At 42.2% G+C, this 18,379-nt stretch overlaps 1 protein-coding gene across 1 annotated transcript in view; it reads right to left on the minus strand.

The window, feature by feature from the left end:
- The window catches only part of scrib (scribble planar cell polarity protein), a 97,850-nt gene extending 79,683 nt beyond the window's left edge, over positions 1–18,167 (minus strand). Inside the window, 1 exon segment of the mRNA XM_061237471.1 lies at positions 16,668–18,167. Within this exon segment, the coding sequence (XP_061093455.1) occupies positions 16,668–16,826 (159 nt within the window). The 5' untranslated portion in view covers positions 16,827–18,167.
- Between the last annotated feature and the right edge of the window lie 212 nt (positions 18,168–18,379).

Here is an 18,379-nt window from a genome sequence, read left to right on the forward strand (position 1 = left end):
AATGGGCCTCCAATTTTCTTTTTACATTTGAAAGTAAAAATCCTTCTGGATCAAATATCCAACATGAACCAAATGTTTACATGCAAAAAATTAGGAAGACTGCAAAAGGCACTGCTCATCTGTATGGTCCTTTTGAGTTCGTAGTTCATACTAGCACAACAACCACATTCAATTGATCTCAAGTTGAATGTTCTGTGCAAGAAATGCACAAATGGTAATATGGGAACATGGCTCATGATAGTCTACCCAGGTGCTATTAGAAATGGCATTGTTCAGATATAAGATATAAGCATTGTGTACCTTTACAATGGGCTATAATATTTATAAATAGACAGGATTCCACTATATCAGATAAGGGGTAATTACAAGAAATGAAGAGTGAAAGGAAACTTGCCATTTATAAGAAGAATAGAAGCTGAACTGCCCATGCAGTGAAAATGCTGAGAAACGTTTTCTTGGATCACAGCCTGCCAATCTTACACTGGGGAAAATAAGCTTGAAGGCTTTAACTTGACAATTTGAAGCATGACAAAAATGAAAGCTTACTTTATTTCATTTCACCTGGTCTTAGTGCAGATTAAATTGCCAGTCTGTAAGTAGCTGTTAATATCCAAACTATCCATTTCTGTACATAATGCAGTGGGTCTATATGATATTGCTCTTAATTTGAATCAATTCGCCTTTTAGGATTTCATATTTCAGCGTATTTGGAGGTTTTTTCTGCATAGAGAAATCTATGGATTGGACCAAAGCAAGATGTACAAGCCCCAAAGGAAACTATCAAACTACTGTTAGAACTTGATGGAATTGATTAACATCTGTAAACCAGCACAAAAAATTGTTAGTCTCCCAAAAGGTCCCATGTTGACTAGGCTGGTTGATATGCACCAACCTATACCTACTGTAAGGCATTAGCAGACCCAAGTGAAACCGAGGGATTGCAAGCGTGCATGGCTATGTGTGTGCTGTAGCGCTTATACACTCGGGAGGCAGATGGTCCTGACAGACAGGAATGCGAACAGGAGCGAGGGGTTGTCAAGATGACTGCAGGTCAGGACAGTAGGGCAGATTCTTGCATTCCTACATTTCCCAGGACCCAAAAGGGACATGCGGCCCCAGGAAGAGCTAGCGCACTACAAAACAGTCAAACACCAGCACACGTGCAGGTGCTAAACTGCTCAGGCTTGCAAAAGCTCTCACTCTTACTGTAGCTCTCCAGGATGAAAAGGCACGAGGAGTATTTCATGCTGGCTCATGAATTTCATAAGAACTCTTTGGTAATATAAGGGTTGAATAGAGAGGCGAAAAACTATTAATATCATTACTGTCATCATCAACCAGTAATGAGGTAACATAGAAGTTTCTTAAAAATGTAATGTGCAGTAAAACCTCTTTGAAACTGACATCAAGAATGGATATTTTTAAACTTTAGATGGTTTATTGATTGAAAAAATAGGCTTATTTTTAAAATAGGCTTGTCTTATTTTGGAGCAAAAATTTGATAACCAAAAATCAAATCAGATAATGAACAATTGCATATGCTACTCCATTGCATGTTTCATACTCCCCTTCAGTTGACTAGAGATCTGTAAATTTGAGGTTCAAAATCTGTCAGGTTCTTCTAGTACATCTAGCCAATAGGCAGCAACTTTAAAAGGTTAAATATTTCAGAAGTCTCATTTGACTTTTTAGACATTTCCCGTTTGAAATTAAATTAGTCTTATATATCCAAACTAGTGACTAAAACAGTTAATTGATGCAAATTGTGCATGAAATTAGGAAAGTGGTTATTCACGATACAATGAGGATTTTGTTTACGTTTATAGAAATAACCCTGCGGTGTGGTGTGTCTCCAAGAAATTGATATAATTTAATTTTTTTGCCTCTATTGTTATAGCTGACAAATATCAGTGGAAAGGCTAGCCACGGATAGAAAAATGCAAGCAGACAACTGCAAGTCTTGCAAGGCAGCTTATCAAAAGCAGCTCCTCAAGGGCAAAACGGCAGTGGCAGCACGGCTTAATGGAGACTTTGTTATTTTGAACCCGGATCACTGCAACTGCACCGCTAACTGAGTGTAGACTCACGCACAGAGCAGAATGCTGGGAAATACAGGCACATACAGATGTGCATGTACGCAGGCACACACTCTGCCAAAAGAGAAGATAACTTAGCTGAAGAGCTCATGACAGACACAACAATGCTTTATACTCCCACTGTGCACAAGGCATTATAATCACAGTCCCAGGCTGAGAAACGCACCCCATGTGAAATTAGGAATTTAACAAAGGAAGCCAGAGCCGAGTGGAGAGCCCTGTGCAAACACATTATAAATAATTCATAGGACACCACGGATAAAATGATTTGAGGCGCTGACCTCAAAAGGAAGCCACTGACAATAATATCTGTGTAACATTCTTAGGAATTCAGCAATCTGCACTCACACTTTATGGCTGTAAATTCAGTCATTCTGGACTATTCTGACAGTTATAGAGTCATCCATATCTGATTGTCCTGTACTCGCATGCACTTTTGAGAGGCTTTGTTGTGCAGTTACTCTTGTTATTTGTATGCTACTCCACAGCACCGCATGGATCAAAAGGCTCCTTTTTACTCACCACTGTTCTATGTAAAAACCCCTGACCATGGCAGTGTCACACACAGTACAGCCTGAACATTATCCTCCTCCTCCTCATGTTCATCCAATCCAGTTTAAGGCTTGCCTTGGAATACAATTCCCACACAGTCTCCCACACAGAGTGGTGACAAGGGGGCTGATAACAACACATTCTAACAGTTCGTTTAGGAGTGCACATTCCAACAAGGGCTTAATTACATAACTGTATGCGATGATGCACTTTCAAGCAACTGGAAGAGATTCACACACTAGGGTGAATTCTGGACGAAACTGCCAACTGCTACGAAGGAAGAATCAACGGACACATCCACATCCACCAGCATGGGCCTCATGAGGGGGGGAAACAGTCCGAAAAACATCTAGGTCCCTGTAGGTGTCAGCCAAATCACAGCTGCTTTTACAATGCATGAGCAGTCTCCCAAAACGTTGCCTCCCTCCATTCCTGAGGGAAGAACATAATGGGATTTTTCGCTCAAACAGGACTCACACGATTTTGGCCACGGTTGACTTGAGTGGAGGGGTCTGCAGAAGCCTCGGAAGTCTTCAGTCCTGTGTGAGGGGTAAAAACTTTGGTGGAAAACCTAAGTACATAGAATACATAGAATGTGCCAGCATCTTAGTGCTTTTACGCAAATATGAGAGCAAGTCCGTTTGGTCGCATGTCTGCCACTCACAGGGAAGGGTGGAATTTTCTCCCATCTGTCCTTCTGCACCGCTCACATAGCCCTACTTACAGTAGAGGAAGGATGAACTTAGCTACTGTGCTACCCCCCCTCAATCCTCACAATACAAAAACAAAAAAAAGTGCATTCCATTGGCTTACTTGATTATTCTGCCTTCCTGTTCACAAACGCCAAGAACAAAAAGCAACAACAAACACAGACGTCAACAAGACAGGCCAGACGTACGAACTCAGCCCTAAGATAAATAATAAACATTCCGTCTAGTCTTCGGCAGGGACCAGAGAGTTTCCATTAAAATAGTTGGGTTTTATTTAATGCAGGCACAACTCCACTGTGGGCTTTGTTCCATCATTGTACTAATTACCACTCAAAGTGCTGATAATCCAAGTGCCATTGCAGGTCCAAAATTAACACTCCGTTGAACAGTGCCACACAGGGACTGGAAGTTTTAACTTTGATGCTCAAAGACCCGTGCATACAAGACTTAAACATTGCATTTTGCCGGGTCTCAGTACACACAGGGACCTTCACTCAACACACACACACACACACACACACACACACACACACACACACACACACACACACACACACACACACACACACACACACACACACACACACACACACACACACACACACACACACACACACACACACACACACACACAGTCTATTCTTAGCATGTCTGAATATACATGCAGAAGACTGTCCTGTCTGCATTTTCTGGAGCTTATGACATGTGCTTGTTAAAGGGTAAGCACCACATATTTTCCAAAATAAAGTAGGATACTGCTATTAGCTTTGTAGCATTGTGAAATTATCATGGTTCGCTGCGCCGTTGTGATCGCCGATGGTAACGTTATTGACAAGTGCTGCCGATTGCTGTCGTATTTCCAACTTAAAGGTAGAGAACAGAGCTGCTTGTGTTCCCGCTGTGACCTCACCCACCAGAGAAGTAATTTTCCAGAATGTTCCGGTCAGCAGGGATAATTCAATAAAATCTTTAGCCACACTAACAACAATTTCAGCATCATTTTATGAAAATAATTGTGTGGGGTGAGTCATTACGTGGTTGTTAAATGGCATGATATGTATTTTTGCCATCGAGACGCCAACATGATGAATCTGCTGTGGTGTTCACTCTTAGGCAGCAGGCTGTAACAGGAGACTGCTACAGAAATGTTCCTCACATATGACAGCTGTATTGTACCATGCACCATGCGAGATAGGGGCTCTTATTATCACAGTTCAGGATGAGCAAAAACAGAAACAAGAACCATGGGACAATGCTCAAATGTGCTTATACAGAACATATGTATAGTGTATACATCATTTTTTTTAAATGCATGCTGCTCTCACTGTCTTCAGATATGTTGGCACATATTTCCTTTCTGAAGGCCAAATAAATTTTCACCTGAAGCCATTTGTAAAATGGGATAATCCAAAATAGGGAGCACCCATCTTTTTTTTTTTTTTTTTTTTTGCATTGTTGCACCAAGTCTGATGCCCTGGTCTGGAATCCACAGTAATCCAGCAAGTAATGCAAACGTAGCATATACTTGGTGTCACACTAGAACAAACCAAATAATTCCTAGGTCACAAAGTTTATCTGCTTTTGATAATGACAACACGGGACGTTCGAAAACCATGAAAATTGCGCATTCAGTAGTAGTTTTGTTGTGCAATCGGCTGGGAAACCAATGGTTTTTGATGCCTCTGCTCAGGGTCTGAGGCGGCACGGATGGTGCAGTGGGTAGCACAGCCGCCTCACAGCAAGGAGGTCCTGGGTTCGAATCCCCGTCGGCCGGGGCCTCTCTGTGCGGAGTTTGCATGTTCTCCCCGTGTCTGCGTGGGTTTCCTCCAGGTACTCTGGTTTCCTCCCACAGTCCAAAGACATGCACGTTAGGCTGATTGGAGAATCTAAATTGCCCATAGGTATGAGTGTGTGAGTGAATGGTGTGTGTGCCCTGTGATGGACTGGCGACCTGTCCAGGGTGTATTCCTGCCTTTCGCCCAATGTATGCTGGGATAGGCTCCAGCCCCCCTGCGACCCTGTTCAGGATAAGCGGGTTAAGATAATGGATGGATGGATGGATGGATGCTCAGGGTCTGTGCAGTGTGCATCCCAGAGTGTTGCTGCTGTTCCAGCTCGCTCTCATGGGCGCATGGCCAGCTCTGCGGTGTTAGTGGAGAACCTCAACCCCACAGCGCAATCCTCGGGCAAAAAAACTCCAGTGGCTCAGGGACCTCTCAAGAGAGTGGCCAGCGTAAGTAACCATAGTCCACAACAGCAAGTACTATGACATACGCGCTGTCCATTCTCAAGCTGATGCACAGATCAGATGAGGAAGAGGCATGATGAACTGCAGTTCAAAGATAAATATTTGAGGAAGAATTGTGCACAGAAAGATGTTTCCTGGCCTTCTCTACCCAAGGCTGATGGGTAATGCACCAGGTATAGTACCAGGTGTATGGAATTTTCCTCATTTACCAAATGCATATTATAAATGGGGGGCCTCTATTTGAGTGTGGTCTGTTGAAACAGCAGATGGATTTCACCCAACAAACAAGCGCCCCAATGTCCTTCAAAGCCCTGACCTTGCAGAATTCTCTGTTCAATTTAACTGCAGCCGATGGAAGAATGTGAGCTGGGATCAGAAGGCCTTTTTTGAACAAATCTCCCCATTTCAAAGGGCCAGAGTTCACAGACTAAATATCAGTGAACTTCCTGCGGTTAAAATATAGGCCAAATGTTGTACTGTATAGCTAGCTATGTAATGCATTTTATTCGGGAAAATAAAAAACATGCAGGCTGTAATACCCACTTTCAGGCTTTTCTCCACCTCCTCAGCCATTTAGCATTAATCTAGTCAGTATTTATGTATAGTAGAAGTGCAGATATAAGATATTTAGAGTTGAAAATAATTAGGTCATTGGCTAGTCTCCATAATTAAAATCAATACAGTGTACATACATACAATAAGGTAACAGTTAGGTAAGGTAAGAGGCATAGTGACATCAATAACTGACTTCCACCAACTGTAGGACAAACTGTTTTTTATTTTTAAAAGGCAATTTCATTGAAATAATAGCATTATGGTCTTATTTCAAGAATAAATACAGTGAATGTTGTGTGGTAGCAGTTGAAAGCAACCCGCGGAATTATATGATTATTCGGTAGTCAAAACAAAGCCGTAACAGTGGTAAAAGTAAAGTAGTAAGTAAATAAATAAGGTAACTCAACCCTTCAGGATGGTCCTGGAACACTGCATGGCATGACATCAACTTGGCACGTACTACAATGTCTGTACAGTGATATATGAAGGTAATGCTAGCAAGGACATCCGTGACAAAATCTATTTTCAGTCTTAGAAAGTGAGGATGCCAATGAGACATGTCAGTGTAACTGGCTTCACGCAGGTCAGGAGCACCCGGCCTCTGAATCAGCCAACTGTAAACCATACAAGACAAGATCCAACGAAGAGGTAAGCCAAGGGGCAATAGCTTCCTTAGTGCATGTACTGTATAAGAAAGCTTTCAGTATTCTAGCTGGTTTTACCTTTGGAGTCTGTTATTGGCATTTGTCAACATAAGGACCAGTTGTGCTAATAAAAGTTAAGGAAGCCATTATGGCTTCTTATACCTGGGACTAAGAAATACACCTGAGTAATCAGAAACAGCTGAGAAACTAATTGTCCAATTACTTTCGGCCCCCAAAAATGGGGGGACAAGGGTCACCCAATATGGATGTAAATACCCTCAAAATACAGGTGACAGGCACTTTTGACCTAAATTTCATGGTTTCACTTCAAAACCAATGTGCTAGAGCACAGAGCCGAAAGAACAGAAAGTGCACCTCTGCCCAAATACTTAAGACTGCACTGTATTCTGATGTATTTGTTCTCTTCTGATGATAGATATATACCCTCCCATTTCATTTGCAACATTTCCTGCATTCACAATCAATCTCATATTTAGCACAGTGATGATGTCTCCTAGACTGCAATCTGATGTAACAAAGTTGAACATGAGCAAACGTACAATGAGAACACAGCCCTGACCCTGAAAATACACCACCGTTGACAGAAACACAATCCCTTAGAAAACTGTGGGAGCTGAAGAGCATAAATCCAGCAGGAAAGTGGCTTGAGATGGAATTTCAGCCTGAGGGTTAAACTCCTCATTCAGTTCATCAATGTTTTAACTGCTTCAATTTCATGCCTATTTGAGCAGTTCTTGTGTAATGGGAAAACGGAAGAGCAGCTTCCTCACACGATTGACCTTCGTACAACACAGGACAAGGGAAAATGGCGATGTCAGTCAATCCAAAACACGGAATAACAGCTTGCAACAATGACGTTTTATTACACGGCCATGGAAGCAAGCAAAATGTTCAACAGACACAAGGTGTATTACTTGTTTGATGCACCTTGAACAAATGCTAAAATTACCTCCAGACTTTGGTTATACATCAGACCAAGCCAATTAATATCATGTGTCCATAACATATCGCTAGAGGAAGTAAGCACTGATAATAATACAGGCTAGAGGATGCGAGGGCTAAGCAAAACACAGCAGCATAACTATCGAATTACAGTCTGCCACAGATAATCACTTGAATACAATTATAGCAAATGCTGCAGCATGCCCCATTCAATTAAGTGATACCATCTCGGCCTCTTGGTGATAAACGCACTGCCACTAGGCCTGGGAAGTTGTATGCAAACAATGGAAGTGGAAAACCTGGCCCACCCAAGGGCTGGATCAAGCAATCAGATTTACGACCGACTTCTGAGGACCCGAATACACAAGTCAGCCATGCAGTCTGCTTCAGAAGTTCCCGCGCGTGATTAATACCCACTTTCAGGCATTTTTACAATGGCTTGCTCAGAAATTGCCTATTCATCCCTCAACATGACAGATTCATTCACGTCAGGCTGCAGAGTAATCGTACAGGTAACAAGGTGGGGGGGGAAAGAACACAGGAATGATCTAAACTGAAATCAATACAGAACAGTGAACACACTAGGCTCTCTTTTTAGCACAGCATGAGAACTGTAATGCATAGCACCAAACCATTTAGCATATCCTCCAAATTAACTCAAAAGTGGAGATCTTAAACACACTATGAAATCAAACAATGTGGGGGTATTTTCTTGAACATATGCTAAATCACCTGAAAATGAAGTCTTTAAGAGTTCCCATCCTGAGAGAGAACTGGGATGTAGCACAGAACAAAGTAAGCAATAGAAATAGAACAGATCAGAGAAATAAAGCGAAATCAAAACAAGACTAATCATTCATTGTTATTTTTATTTTTATTGCATTTTTATTTTCTGCTCTGGATTTTATCAGAATTGCAGCAATTGAGAAAAACTGTACTTTTTGGCCTGGAGATTAACAAACTGATAATCTACATGCATAAACCTCCCTCTTGTACTGCCCTCCACTTACACCACAACATTTAAGCACAGGCACACCGCCCCCCCCCCAAAAAAAAAAAAAAACATGAATTTCAAATTGCCACTGCAGTTCTTTTTTGGAAGACCCAGCCCTAATTTCACTGCACCAGCTGTTTGTCCATACATCATTTCAAAGGCTTGCTATTTAGCACATTTCAAAATCACTGACACAGGCGTTGCCATTAAGAGGAAGCAGCCCGCACTTGTGCCAGGCTCTGTCAGGGTTGCCAGCATTTGATCCAGCACAGCAGTGTGCTTCTCTCAACATTGTGCAGGAATGCATGTACAAATGAATGAACCACCAGAACAATGGGGATCAGTAACTACGTGCGAATAATATACCACTCTGAGGCACTTTGGATCACTCTCCCCCACTCAGTATCTCTGCACACCACAGACATGGGGCCTCCGCGCTAATCCGGCTCCGGAACTGAGCAGCCTACAAAGGGGGTGGGTGCAGTATGTGAGGGCCAGCTGGTTGTCTGCACAAACAAAAGGACCGTGGAAACACGGCTCCTAATTAAAAATCCGCAATCTTCTGCAATCCTAACATAGGAATCCTTACAAAGTGCATGGCTGCATATCATCTAAGCTGCTTTCACAGAACTTGTTTCCTTTATGAGCGTTGAGGATTGTCTCACAATTTAAGTTATTTATCGTTTCAAAAATCATCAGTTCCTTAACATGAACACTGCATGGGGGTTCTGAAACCTTGGTCTAGATCACGGATATGCAGTAAGGGACAATACGGGGAAATGAAACCACATGTAGCCTATAAGGAGTAGCTTATCTGTGGCAATACTAGCCCTTGGTGCAAGTTCTGCTGTTCCAGCAGGAGCCTGGATAGCACTACTGTGAGCCTGATTTCCTTAGAGTGTTGAATTGCAGGTCGGAGATGACACAGGTCTGATTAATCACCAACGCTGGCCTAGTTTAGTCCAGCTGCAAGTCAAGTTAGGCATCTACCCTCCCTTCGGAGTTTGGGGGATGGGGGAAAAGAAGTCAGGACTAAGGGACCCAGGGAAAGGAGGAGTGGGGCTGGTTACCATATGACAAAATCAGCCAAAAATCACTCCTACTCAGTATTTCAAACAAAAGGCAATCATAACTCCCTGTTATCAGAAGTACAGTGCCCTCCATAATGTTTGGGACAAAGACCCATTATGTCTTGATTTGCTTCAATTTTAGATGGAATCACACAATTAGCATGTGGTAAAAGTGCATATTCTAAGATTCTATGAGACCACTCTCTGCAGAAGATTTCATAAACAGAAACAGGCTACACTGCAAGGTGCAAACCACTGGTTAGCCGCAAAAACAGGATGGCCCGGTTACAGTTTGCCAAGAAGTTCTTAAAAGAGCAAGCACAATTCTGAAAATAGGTCTGGTGGTTAGACGAGATAAATGTTTTATTACAAATCTCAAATTGTGGAGTAGAGGCAAATAAATAAATAATGGGCCCTTGTTCCAAACATTATGGAGGGCACTTTACTTTTCTTGATGAAAGGACATACTGACCATCCCGCTTGCCCACCAAGTATCCTGAAGCAAAGCAGTGGACAAACCCGTGTTTGAACTGGTGCTTCAACATTCCACAGATTTAGGGGGTTTCCTTTCACTACAGTACAATCTCCAGTTGTGATGATCGTGGATTACTGGGAGACGACTCTCCCACTAGCCTGTCATCAGCAGAGCTCTGTAGATCTGGAGATAAATAGCTTGTCCTCAGTTCAGCCGACACACATAAAACTACACTTCGGCCTTTGTGGAACTCAAATGTCTTCATGGCAATGCATGGCCTAAAATAGAAATTCTTGAATTATATCATGTCCTCTGTTGGATTTTCTAGAGAATGAACGTTAGAATGAATACATTTTTATCAGGTTGAGTATAACGAACAAAGGCCACCATGCTGAATTTGCACATCACAGCGAGGACGCAGAATTTCACCAACCCACAAGCTATGATAATCTACCATTTGCCTGTCGCAGGACAAACAAAAAAAAGAGTGGGATCATCCTTTTGTACCCTGAAATGCAGAAATGGCACAGACGTACTAGCATCTGAGGAATACATTATCTGAATAAGATGGTATGACCACTCAAGAGTGGTTGGGGAGTTCATGGCTGAGTGAAGCCATAACCACATAAACGTTGGGCGGGATTGGGTGGAGACTGATTGGTCAGCCATGGTTGACAATGCTTTCACGGACGAGTACAGCAGCTGCATTTACATTCCTGAATTTACAATGATGAAATGTCAGAGCTGAAAATCCAAATCAGACCAAAATTCATATACAAAACACGTAATGCATTTAAGAAGTAAATGACTTGTCTTCATCAGTGGTCTGTAATTACCTTATCAAAAGGCTCAATTACCCACCAGCAGATAACCCTTTCAGTCATTCACATGTGACCCAGAAGAGGAGCATTTCCAGACTAGTATCAGATTATACAAGACAGTCTAGTCTAGATAAGTAATCCACAATCTGTTGCTCTTCAGAATATGCCATTTGCCACATCGTGCCAATTATTCAACCTTTTCTAATACCGTTTTACAATGTGGCTTGTAGCTGGAAAGTCCTTCCTAATAAAAGTAACTACAGTAGCTTTAGAAATATGTTACCTGTGCTTAGGCAGAAGCTTATCTGAATTTGGTTGCTGCTGTTCTGCTGCCTACGGCCCATCTATTTTTTCCACTGAACGGCACAGCTGGAGGGGTGCAATAATGAGGCTGTCCTGACAGACAAAACAGTTCTGAGATACGGTACACCTGTTGGAAACAGCCATGCAACATCTGCCTGGTTTCCTCCAATAGAGTAGCCAGGCTCTCAGCTTTCATCCATGCGGGGCGTGGCACAATTAAAAACCTATAAATATCTCAATGTTCCTGCTCTACGCAGCATATGAGACACCCTGCAGGCTTACCCACAGTCAAGTGCTGGCCTCTTTGAGAAGGTCACAGATAAGGTCCCAGGGCAAATACGGCACAGCCACACTCAAATGAGCGGTTCAGAGGAACCTCACATGCACATCCACATGCACGTGCATGCTGGAGTCTGAAAGCAGTTGCTCTACCCATTTTTCCAAATGCACTTCAGAAACATCTGCACACATCTGTGTGAATGTACCTTTCCTTAAGATATTTACTCCCTTATGTTAATGCCATTACTATAGAACTGTCCAAAAGGACAATACATCTGTTGGGCAACTGACTCTCAAGACGTGCACCCGCTGCACGGGCAAGGGTTTGATGGCCTGTCATGGCACCTTCTGGCCAGTCATCTCCTGTCTCCCCGTTACACTCACTGCTTTCCACCAGACTGCAAAAGCAAAAAAATCTAGAAGGAGGGTTGTCTGTCCAACAGAAATTCTTGGATTTTGACGTTTCCAGTCTGGCTTTTTCCGCCCCCACCAAACTTACTTTCCTAGTGTTCTCATTTCATTCTTAGCAGAATTAGCAGAAACTGAGCTATAAAGGCATAAATCAAGACAGGGCAGCAGGCTCTGAAATCTGATAAATGTAGCAGGATTGCATGCACTGTTTTGTATCAATAGGATATAATGAAACCAAAAGGATTGGCTTTAAAATAACAAAATTAGAGCCACCAAGAACTCGCTTAGAGCAACAACAGATCCCTCTCTTTATTCAAAAGAGCCACACATGAACTTCTTATCAGTACAAGAGGGGAAAAAAACAAGATTACCCTACTTCAGAATTCAGTTTCATGTGACCAAAGTAGAAGTGACTGCTTCTTGGGAATCATTAACAGGACAAGAAAACTCTTACAACTTAAACAGCCTCTGTGGGGCATTTTACTTAATATTAATTAAATGAATCCATTCTATTAATTTTCAACAGAGGCAATATATTAATCCCACTTATTTGTGTAAACAGAGGCGGAAGTATATTTGTTATTCAAAAGGCCATGAATGAACAACTTTGAGATTCTCTACATTTCAAAGGATGTGGTCTCGATCATGGCCAGGTAATCCCTGTCCTTGGAGGTGATTAAAGACTGATTCTAATTGACTTCTTTCTTTTAGTATCAATCCTTACTTTTGCATCCATAAATAATTCACTGTGGAACTGTTCCATATACAGTATTTTATAGGTTGTACAATAAAAGAGATTTGCAAACACAACTGAAAAGGAACTTCAATCACATGAATGACAAAATGCAAATGCAAAATACCATACCAACGTAAAACTAATCCAATATTTCAAACACCTTTTGGCTCCACAGATTGTAATATTCCTTCAGTATGTTAGACAAAGCAGTCGTACTAGCAAAACAGGCTGGACTGAGGATATCAAATTTACAACCTTTTGAAAAATGGCATGTGCCTTGTATGGAGAGCGCAGTATTATTGAATCCTTGGTTAAACACCTTTGATCTCTAAAGAACATTAAATTTTAACACAAAGGTCACACATCAACAGAGATCTTTATTGATCGTTCCTGAGAGTGTTCTGGACTCAGATGTCCCAAGACCAATAAAGTGGACGGTCTATTAAAATATTTATCCTGGACAGAACCCTCTTGCAAGCACTAAATACATATGGATAATATCCCCACTTTTCCTTTTTAGTTGTTCCCAGCTGAAAACAATTTAATGAGACATCGGTGTAGTTTACTAGACCACAATTTACCACACACACAGAAACAGGGTGTTCTTTTGAGCTCAAACACATATAGTTTGTGCGAAAGATAGGAGGGAAATAACGGTGTCTTCCCGTAAGAGAGGATGCAGACAGTGCCCAGAATACTATCAAATCACAGTTGGAGTGGGTGGAAGTCTTTCACTATGGTGGTGCTGCACACCGTGGATGCAATGGTCGTGCTGAAAGTACTGGCAAGGGTGGCCTGAAGAGCCTCCATCTCATTATATTGTCAATTTCCATGACTGTGAACCTTGTGGACCTAACAGGAACCCAGAGAGTAATAACGCTACTCATACAACCGCTAATTTCACCATAAACAGTTACGCTATAAGAAAACTATTAACAAATATTATTAACAGATATTATATACATGCACAACTACAATCTGAGAAGATAAGCTTTAACAAATGTATTCCTTTTCAGAGGCTTTACTGTACAGCATTTCAGAAGTAAAGCCTCTGAAAATGTTTAGCAAGGGTGCTTCAGCAAAACAACCCCTTCACTGTGCTGACCCCACTGTGTGAAACAAGCTACACACTACTGCAGTGGATCAGCGCAGGACATAGGCTAAGCATATGCTGTGTGTCTGGACCAGATAGCGCCAGCAATAGTTACCTGGAGCAGCATTGTCAACCTCTATTACTGCCCGCCAGGATATATTACAGCCAACATTAGGCATCAGTGCATATCTTGTTCCTATGGATTACTGGCAGTGCTGAATGCTCTGTGAGGCCCGGCCCTGCACTCCTGCAAAGTCTTACACTGAATGTGTGCCAGGAGAACTAGGAGCCATGTACCAGCCAGTGGATTAAATATTAAACAACTGTGTGTCTGTGTGTTTGTGAATTATATTGTCGTGCTGAGATTCCCCCCTCACCCCTCCTCTAAGCACCAGACTGGAGTCTCCTCACAAGCCAAATTTCAGGCAGCCAAGCTTAGTCATAAACAGGGTTGGCTCATGGCCAAGTAAGCACAGACACAAACAACAAGAGCAAATTAAAAGATTGTTGGAAATGACAGTGAGTGAGCAAAAGGAGAAGAAAATGACATTCTATCAAGTAACCCTGATTAATAAACCCAAATTCCGTTACAGGGAGTGACTAACTAATTGTGGTGCCCTTCCACAGAATGAAGCATATTCAGGATCGGCTACAAAACAAAAACAACCGATGGCAGATCAGTTCAGATCACAGAGGGGATGGCAAATCACAGAGGGAAATTAGAATTTATGTTCATTGGCTGCCTTTCCTCTCCATGAGGCTACACTTATATTTCATACCAATGTTCCCTAAACATACTTTATTGTTTTTCTTCACACAAATCAATTAATTGTGTTCATCCCACCCTTTGCATGAACTCTCCCTTCTCTTAAGTGACCTCAACACAGGAGCACCAGCCCCTGGGAACACAGTGTAAACGTTACAGGAGTGAATTGTGGGAGAAAAAGCACTCAATTCAAATACCCCTGCACTGTGGCAATATAGAGTTCTGAGAGTTGAGCCCAATAGCGGTTCACCTAGCCTAAATATAAAACTATTAAAGGTGTGTGCAAGAGCTTTTTGGTTGTCATAGTGAGAGGGGTTAGACTCATTACACACATGCCTCCTCATCCAGACTGCTGTTCTTGTGGCCTCTGCACCCCAGGCTTATCATGAGTGCTGTACGCAACACAGTTTTTAATGTCCTGCACTGGTCCCTATTCAATGCTGTACCAACACGCACAGCAGTTTTATTTTGTTATTTTCCGAACATGGATGTGGATGCTTAAGTTCTGTTAAAAAAAAAAAAAAAAAAGAAAAAAAAAAAATTGAAAAGTGCTCTCCATCGCAAACGTGAAGATAAACTGTTATATATAATACATGATTAAATTATATAATCTTGAAAGCATTGGTGTGCTCATCAGTAACTGATAGTGTTCATGGAAAAGCAATGAAAAAATCTGCACAAAGAAATGCACACAAAACAGCAATGGCACCAAAAAAAATTTCTTTTTCCCTACATTTCAAATGTATTATCAACTTCACACTGGGTAGACTTATTTAAATGTATTCCTTCAGAAGGCACACAGACATTCTGATAAAACTAGTGTCCCGAGTGTGATTTGGGATTCTGTGGACTGTGTCTGTGCGTGTGCGTGTGTGTGTGAGTGAGTGTGTATGATTGTGTGTGTGCTTGTTTGCTCACATATGTTGTTCTCAGCTACCAGGATCACAGGCTGGCCAAAATCCCCACAGACCTGTTGCTACTAGTTACACAGCTACTTCACACAGTTCCTAATCTATCAGGAGGACTTTGTAGACAATTGATAGAGTTGGCAGTGGCAGATGAGTGATTTCTTTTCAGATCAAAAGTGCTTATTTGGATCTCTTAAATTCCCATTTCCTGGGGGATTTACACTTCGGAGTTAGTATGGGATTTGCTGCTGCTTTAGCTTACATTGACTATTCTGCTTTTAGTTTATCAGTGTTGACCCGACTAGCCAGTGGATACACCACAAAGTTTACATGAAACAGAGGATACTTGTTCAGTTCTAGTAATATTTCTGAGCTCCGGATTAGGGCTTAAGTATAGTCTTGAACGTCCGACAGTGATAAAAACACAGTTGATTCAGTTTACACGAGGAACAGTGCTCATCCCATGACAAAGATGTCTCTCCTTTAGGAAAAAAAGGACAAAAAAAAGACCACAGCCAAAATTCCATGTAGTTGGAAAAAAAGTTAAGAGAGGGACATCACCTGCACATGAATCGGTTTTTGTCAGAAAAGGCATGTCCTAGGTCTCACGGTTTACAACATCACAGCAAAACAAACTTCCATTCTGGACTCTGGAGTCACGGTAGGCGAAGCACACATAAGTATGAAGCGATCAATCAGAACTCCACAGCAAACAAAATAAACAAATAACAGGCATTTTCTCTAGTAACGTCAAATACAAAATGCCGGTCCACGATTGTTTCTTCGCAGACCACACCGTAATATATCCGCAAATTTGGGACACTCAAGACGACCCACGTTCTGTCGTTGTGCAAAGCTGCCACGCACAGTTAAATAACCACCGATGCGGCATAGCAAGCTGCATCCACTGGCGATTGCAACAATGTCTGCATTTCATTCGATAAAAGGCTGTGTCCAACATACTGATGTGATGATTGAAGGGGATTATAGAGTACCAAATGCACCTCGTACCGAAGCCAGTAAACTGCTCTCTCATAGCTTACCTTTGGCAGCTCTTTGAGTTCGTTGGCATCGAGAAGCAACTCCTCCAGGCTACGGCTATAGCGGAATATCTCGTCGGGCACTGTTTGCAGGGAGCAATGACGCTTGTCCACCGACTCGACGTGGCGGTTACAGCGCCACAGGGGGATACACTTCAGCATCTCCGGCCGCCGCAGGGGGAAGGACACCGGGGCTGCTCAGATACTCCGCATCGGACAAAGACAGGGGGAGGGTGTAGGCTAGGGGGAGGAAGGGGATAGCACAATTCTGTATCCACCCAGACCGACAAAATGACCAAACTCGAAAAATCCAGCCGATGGGAAGTCGACCCTTAGATAAAAAGAGCCCAGATTAAAGTAAAAGAAAACCAGCAATGTCCCTCTTCTTCGTAACGTTAGCAAACTAAACGTTCCAATTGCCAAAGTAATTGAATGCATTCGCGTGTTCTACCCCATCCAAAAAGACGATTGTTTACTTTCATGCTAACTCGCCACATAGCTAATCAAATAAAAATATAACACGCGATAACTACCCCTTAGCAATATCGTATTATTTAACAAAGTAAATAAACATTTAAAATAACTGGCTGTCTATTCGTGCAGTTTTGTGCTCATACGCGTATGCCGTTAGCTAAAAAAAATACAAATGCCAAAACTATTCGATATAGCGTTAATTTAGCTAAGAAAACTGCGCGCTAAAACTTTTCCAGACCAGTTCGATAACTTACATATTTTAAAAGTCAACTGGCTAGCTACTGGTAGCTAAGCTAACGGGTTTGTTTCCAACTTCTCTTCAACTTTTTCCAGCCGAAGTGCGTGAATTCAGTTTGAATTCAGTTAACTTACCAACTTGGAAAATATTAGCTAGCCTAGTGATCACAATCACGAGAAAAAACCGCACTGTAAATCCAATTAAAATCCCATCCTCCTGGTTATTTCTTGTCTCCGTAACCAAAACGCAACCCTCCCAAAGGAGTGCGAGGGAGATGAGGCTCCAAAGCTTAGCTAGCCAATAACGAACGACAGTTCTTTTCGCTCTCGAGTCAAGCCGACTATCTAGCTAACGTTAGTTCAGCAGGCTACTAAATGTCATTCAAATTTAACATACGTGGAAAATTAACTCTAGAAAATGGCAACCAGACTTCACGAAAAATTCCAAAATGCAGCAACACAAAGGAAAACGGCGACCAGATTCTCTTTTTCTCTCTTTGCGCCAGACCGGCGAGGGGGCTGGGCACAACCACAAGGTAACGTTAATGTTAGCTGCAGCCGGCTTTTGTGACTCGGTTTGCGCTCAAGACAAAGTCCTGACCAACAATTGGAGTCGATCCTCTCTCATGTCCTTTACGTATAACATTAATTAGTTAGATAACTTCCATATCATCATTGAGTCACAAGTTGTTCGATGGTGGCGCTTGGGAAGTTTCCGATCCTTCCACCCGGGAATGTTTGGAGAGATTGTGGCGGCACTTAGTCCCACTGCTGTCTAGCAGCTTTGCCTTGTTGTTGTGTATGATTCGCCACCTCCTTCTCCGACGCCCCTTCTGTCATTACCACACACGCAATACATTTGTGATGATGTATGCCGACAACAGTGACCTCAAGCGGTTCGGAGGTCCACAGGTTGTCAACCCAGTGCCACCCGTCGGTTCATACTTCCATTAAAGTGCATTTCGAGGTTTTGGTGCACAAGTCGCGTAAGTGACATTTCGGGC

This window comes from Conger conger, chromosome 4, assembly GCF_963514075.1.
Source record: "Conger conger chromosome 4, fConCon1.1, whole genome shotgun sequence".
Lineage (NCBI taxonomy): Eukaryota > Metazoa > Chordata > Actinopteri > Anguilliformes > Congridae > Conger > Conger conger.